The 6,634-nt window shown below is 27.1% G+C and overlaps 1 protein-coding gene across 2 annotated transcripts; it reads right to left on the reverse strand.

The window, feature by feature from the left end:
- Nucleotides 1-2,231: 2,231 nt before the first annotated feature.
- On the reverse strand, nucleotides 2,232-3,147 carry LOC107926222 (PLAT domain-containing protein 3). 2 transcript variants are annotated; one of them, XM_041107894.1, is made up of 2 exons: nucleotides 3,016-3,147; nucleotides 2,232-2,882 (listed from the first exon to the last, which is right to left on the reverse strand). In XM_041107894.1, the coding sequence occupies exons 1-2, from the start codon at nucleotides 3,073-3,075 to the stop codon at nucleotides 2,427-2,429; spliced, it is 516 nt and encodes a 171-aa protein (XP_040963828.1). In that variant the 5' UTR covers nucleotides 3,076-3,147; the 3' UTR covers nucleotides 2,232-2,426. The 2 variants fall into 2 exon arrangements, with proteins under 2 accessions (XP_040963828.1, XP_040963827.1); XM_041107893.1 differs by having other exon boundaries at nucleotides 2,967-3,118.
- Between the last annotated feature and the right edge of the window lie 3,487 nt (nucleotides 3,148-6,634).

The following is a 6,634-nucleotide window of genomic DNA, read 5'->3' on the forward strand; positions in this document are numbered from 1 at the left end:
CTTCTTCATTTTCATATACAATAGAACTCATTACATCCACAGATAATTTATTTCAAATCCAAGAATTACTACTAACAATTTCTTCTTAATTTCATATATATATATATATGTATAATACTAGCAATTCTTATTGTTATATAAATAACGAAAGATATCTCACATATATATACAATTTCATTAACTAGAAAACAACATTAGTTTAGCCATCATATCATTTTATTTGACTAATTCCTCTATTTGAACCATAATAATAACAATTTATCACATCTTTATTAATTAATTTTAACATAACATAAATAACTATTTACAATCATCCAAAATGGAAAAGATAGTAATTTCCATCCTTAAACGAACTTACCTCGACAACTACAATTGTAACAATGAAGTCGATGATTAATCCAACACATAGCTTTTCCTCGATTTTAATCTGTTTGGTTCATTTTGTGGTCTAAATAATAATGTTTCACTCAATTAAACCATTCAATAACTTAAAATAATTAATTGAACTTATAACCCTTATTAATGGGAAATTTATAAAATTACCCCTAATGTTTTACCTTTTATTCAATTTAGTCCTTAGACCTATAACTTGCAAATTTACCATTTTAAAAGAGAACCCATGTTAGTAGATTTCTTAGGGGTCCAAAATAGCCCACACCATTAACAAATTCACATTATATCCCTTGAATTTTACTATTTAAACAATTTAATCGCTAACATTCAAAATCACTAAAAATCACTTAACAAAATACTTATATCTAGATATCAACTTTAATAATTCATCCATTAAAGTCAAAAACACCTTAAAATAATTCATGGAAAATCCCTAAACCTTTAACAAATTTACAATTTGACCCCATGTTAGCTCGATTAAGCTAATACGAGCTCAAAAACATAAAAATTACTAAAAATGGGGTTCAAAATCTTACCATGCAAAAGAAATCAGCCTTGGCCGAAGCTTAAAGCCAAGAAAAATGGTGGTTTTCCATCCTCAAATAGGGTCTAGTACATTACCAAGGGTATCGCACCCCAACTTGGCAAAATGCCAAAAATCTATAGTAAAGGGACCTAGGTACTGATACATAGGCCCCTAGATAGGGCCACTATATTGTTTTGGCCATTTTGAGCCTCTAAGGCTCCTACTTGACCCTTGCACCTTTATTCACCCAAAAACATTTCTAAATGGTTTTAAACTAATTTTAAAACCTTCAAAATGATTTTATATTAGTTTTAAAATTTTATTTGAATTTTTGAATATTTAACTCTTGATAAAACTTCTATGTTTTTTTGAACTTGAATAGCCCTATTTTAAGTCAATGAGCTTCAACAATTATTTTATGATTTGGATGTGCCCTAATATTTATTAAATGACCTATAATGATACCAAATCATATTTGATTCTTTCTTAAATATTGGAACTGCTTTAAGGAATTTTATAAAGTTGTAAAGGATGTTTTACTAAAAGAAAATTTTTGTTATTTAAGTATGGAAGTGCTTCGATAGCACCTCCAACTCATACTATATATCAGGACCAATAAGGGGTGTTATAGAACTTCTGTGACATTTCATATAAATAGGGGCTATGGGCTAAGTCAGAATATATCATCTTGAGTGTTGATACCCTATTAAATTATAGTGAGATTTATTTCCTATCTAAATTTTAGTTTTTGTGAGTACTCAAGTTTGGTTTCTAACCTATAAAGAGAATTAAATTTCCATCATTGGAAAATTAAAAGTTTTCATTGTATGAATCGGTTTATGTAATTAGATCCCACTATTTAATCAAATTAAGGGTTCAAGAATAGCAGGAAAGATCATGTTAATTGAAAGTTCGGAAACGACCAAGATCACTTGGTTAAAAAAACATGTACTAATTTAGTAAAATCTATTACTATAAATAACATAATACTCAATTTCAAAAAAAAAAAATTCTCTACTATGCAACAAACTTATTTTTTAAACTGATTTTTTCTAAAGTTATCATAAATTAAATTCATATAATGTACACTTGTGCTAACTATTTTAAAAAATATTAATAAATTATTTATTATTATTGAAATAAACATAACATATTATGTTTTATTATTGAAATAAATTATTAGTAATTTGCGTTATTATTAAAACATTACAAATGATTTTATAAATTTTAAAAAAATAAATATATTACATTATAATTAAGAATCATAAAAAAACTAGTTAATACTTTTATGTAATAATGTTTATAGTTAATATTTATAGTGAAAACATAATATAATTTAATCCATAATTGTCACATTACACGACAAACGTTATCGAACAAAAAGAGACGAACACTAATGACCAAAGGGCCGCTGCAAACCATGAGTTCATAAGCATCCCCACCTACCCCTCTAATTAATCATCCTCATTATCACCATGATAATTATTATTATACTAACTAAAACGCATCACATGCTAGAGCTAGACTCCCGATGACGACGATCATCGGGAACCTCCGAGGGACAATAGTTTCTGATGGCGGTGAGATCGTAAGGTGGGGCATCGAGCGCCAACCACTGCTCCACCGTGAACTGCTGCTGGCTACAAGGTTTATGGACGCCAGTCATGGTAACTTCCACATAGTTACAGTACCATCCATGGTGCTCACCCGAACCATCGGAGGTCAAGTTCATGGCACAAAGAGGGGCATCCAAGCAACGTCCCCTACCTGAGAAAATGTCCAAATTACCCCTCTCGAAATAGTTGTATCCTGGCCCCATTAACCCACCCCATGCTTCGATGTTGCTGATCTCCACTGAGTAGCCATTGGCATCGTAGAGCCGTAGGCCGATGATGGAGTCGGTTCCGCCTTTGATGATGGATCCCGTCCTTATGTAGACCGAGTAAACGCAATCTTCACGGTCCTACAAGCAAGAAAAAAGAGAAAGATCGAGAGGTTAAAGTTGGAGATAGAGAGGAGATTATGGGGGATGTTGAGGGCTACTTACTGAAAAAACGACAGGGGAAAAAGAAAGGAGGAGAAAGGAGAGGACTAACTGAGTTGGGATCGCCATTGGGTTTAACGTTTTGAGGCTCTCGCATTAGAGAAATTTCCATAGAGTGTCGTATAAATATGCAATTTCTTTAGGAAGGTACCTGAATTTTTTAGAACCTTTCAATTTTCTTTGAGGACACACGTGGATTAACGTATTAATTAATTTTTAAAATTTAAAATTTATTAAAAACAAACAATTATAAAAATATATTTCTTAATTTTTTTAATTAAAAAATTAATTAATTAATGATATGACAAGAGACATCATTAAATGTCAAACCAATAAAATTAACCGAATTTAATTTTCAACCAAGTTAATCGAATTTAATTTTTTTCATGTATTGGAACTGATTTGACAATAAACTTAAAATCTAAAAGAACTGAAAAGTTAAATAAAAGGTAAAAAGAATTTTATAAAATTAAAAGGTGAAATACGTTATTATCCTATATTATTATTAGTTTCTGAAGGTACTGTGGTGAATTACATTAACAAAAAGAAAAATAAAAGCACTAAAAGATGAAATTGATGTAAATTAAAATTTTTAATTAATTCTATTACAAATTTAATATTACTGAATTCACATATATTTAATTATTCTTTTATAACTGAAAGTGGGTACGAAATTGTTTTAGGATTAACCTTCATTTTTATACTCTTCTCACTAAATCAAAAAATTATTAAATATATTTAATTAATAAAAAATTATATTTAATTGGTGATTATAGGTATAACTGGCTTATTTGATAATTACTTTGAAGTAAGAATTGGTGTTGGCCTTATTTATGATTTTAATTATTGTGAAAGGACTATTAATAACATATAAATAAAACAATAATAATTGGTTAATGCGTTGATTTTTGAAATTACTGTTATAACGGTAAACATATCGAATTATGACCAAATAAATAATTAAAAAGAATTGGACAAAATTAATTCATAACAAATATACCTAATGAGACTGTGTGCATATTGAGATAAATGTTCAAAATCCACAATGCTAAAAAAATCTCATTTTAAAATTAAATGTAATAAGTAACATATTTGTTTTATCCTTCCAAAGTCAAATGTACAGATTATATATTAATAATGAGTAAGCAATTAAGAAATGATTTGACGTTTGCCAAAGAAAAAGGGTTTTTGGTTCACACCTGGCTGAAATGAAATCATCTTCACGGAAAATTACAGTACTGTCCCTAAAGTTGTGTGACTTGTCGATCACATGTAATGTCAAACACTATCTAGAGTTAGGAAACAGGATAGCGATAAGAGCGGACTGTGGAGGGACTGTAATGTAATTTTAGATTAAAAGTTATTGTTTTGGATCCATCTTCTTTATTATTTTTGCAACGACGAAGTTGTGGGAAATTGTACGGAGGAGAGAAAAGCATATTCGAAACGGAGCTATAAAAAGGTTCAGTGTGAATCATGTGGTGGTGTTTTGTACAATTGTCAATGAGAGATTGCATCTTGGTTCTACATCAAGAACAGATGGTCCTTCATCAACATCACCATCAACTTCAACAAGAAATTACCTTAAAAAAAAGTCTTCCAGCAAGAAATTTGAGTTTCACGTTAAAACTGAATTCGATTTAAAAAATTAATAAATTTTAAATTTTAAATTAATTAAATTAATTATATTAATTTTTTGAAATTTTTTATTTTATTGAATAAACTTGAATAAGAATCCAAATTTTTGTTGAATTAAATTTTATAACTCAAGTAATTCAAATAATAAATTGATTTAATACTTTTTAAGCCACTAATAATTTTGAAAACAAATTATTCCCTTAAAAGATATTACAAGAAATTCAAAATAATCTTCAAAAATTCAAAATATTTATAAAATATTTTTCTAAAATTTTATAAATATATATTCAAAAATTTAAAATATTAAAAATTACTAAAAAATATTTAAAGATATATAAAAATTCTAAATTATAATTTAAAATAAACAAAATAATAAATTTAAAGCCTTAAACAAGAAATTATCAAATCAAGTTTATCATACTAATTAATTATCTTGTTTTTCTCTTATTTTTTTTTGAAAGAGTTTTCAAATATACATGGTATTTATGTTTGTTAGCTTGGAATTTAGTCATATTGTCAACAAAATTTTAATATGATCGATTTATATTTTTTTAACTTAAACAAATTTATTTAACTCGACGAATTTACTCGATTTGGATTTGAAAGTTTTTCAAATCCAATTGAAATGATAAAATAGAACTTATTAAGTTATTTAACTTAACATTGTTTCACTTGATTCCATTGAATTTAAAATAGAGTTAAACTCAATTTGATTGGATGTTGATCCCTATTTCAAATCACGATTATTTATCAAGTTAAAGATGGTTGAATATTTTAGGATATGCTTATCAGGGAGTGCTTCTCATAAGTTTCATATAAAACAAAATTTGTAATGACTTTTTCAGTAAATAAAGTAAATGTACTCCTGGGTAAACTATAGTAAAAGAGTCCAATGTAATATCAAAACTTTTAGCAAATACCAAAATTTCTAAAAATATCTTGTTGGATATTTTGGTATTATCTAACATGGTATTTAGTTAGAATTTTTTTGTATTAGTTATAAATTTTGGAATATCAAAATATATAATGAGATATTTTTAGAAATTTTGGTATTTGCTTAAAAATTTTGGTGTTATATGTAACAGTCTCAAAATTTTTAGTGTTAGGTTTCGCAAAATTTAATTATAAATACGGTGAGATTTATCGGGAATAAATTATTGTAAAGCGAAGTTAATACCGAAAATTTTATCCTTTTTAGTTAGTAATTATTTTTGGAATTTTAATATTTATTGGGTACTAATCTAGGTCTAAGATTGACTTGAAAGAAAGTGAAATTAGAAAGTTTTAATAGTTTAAGGACTAATTTGAATAAGGGAAGAATTAAGAAGGTTCTCTGCTGTTATTGGCCCAAGGGCCCAAAAGCTAATAATCCTAAGCTATGAAGTTTGGTTGTGTGTTTTGATTTCTGATTTCAATTTGCTTTCGCTTCGCTTCAATCACCGGTTGTCCAAATAATTGCTGCCCATTGCTCCAATTATTTCCGGAAGTTTACTTCAATAAAGTGAGTAGTTGATTGCTTTAATTTATTTTTTACCCAATATTTGTCTCAACGTTATGGCTCATACTTGAGTCGAATCGAATGAGTTAATCGAAATGATGAATCATATTTTATCATTCTAATTTGATTTGAAATTTTTTCAAATTGGGTTGAGTGAGATGAAATTTAAATATAATCGAATTGAATATATTTGTTTGAATTAAATTAAAAGAAAATGATTTTGGATCTTGTAGTCACTCCCACTCACTGTAATCAAGTTTGCTCATAATAATTTATTTATTAATATTTTATATACGTTTTAGCTTCTTTACTTGCTTAGTTGCTTCAATTATTTTTCTAATTATTGTCACAATGTATTTTGAAATTAAAAAAATATATATAAATGTAAAAAATGTGATTTTTTAATAAAAATTATTTTAAAGATAAAATATGAAATTGATACCAGCAGATAATTTTAACACAAATATTTTATTGCATCATTAATAATTAAATTTTAACAGAAATTGGTAAAGATTCAACATGATTAAATAATTTA

This window comes from Gossypium hirsutum, chromosome D12 (assembly GCF_007990345.1).
Source record: "Gossypium hirsutum isolate 1008001.06 chromosome D12, Gossypium_hirsutum_v2.1, whole genome shotgun sequence".
Classification (NCBI taxonomy): Eukaryota; Viridiplantae; Streptophyta; class Magnoliopsida; order Malvales; family Malvaceae; genus Gossypium; species Gossypium hirsutum.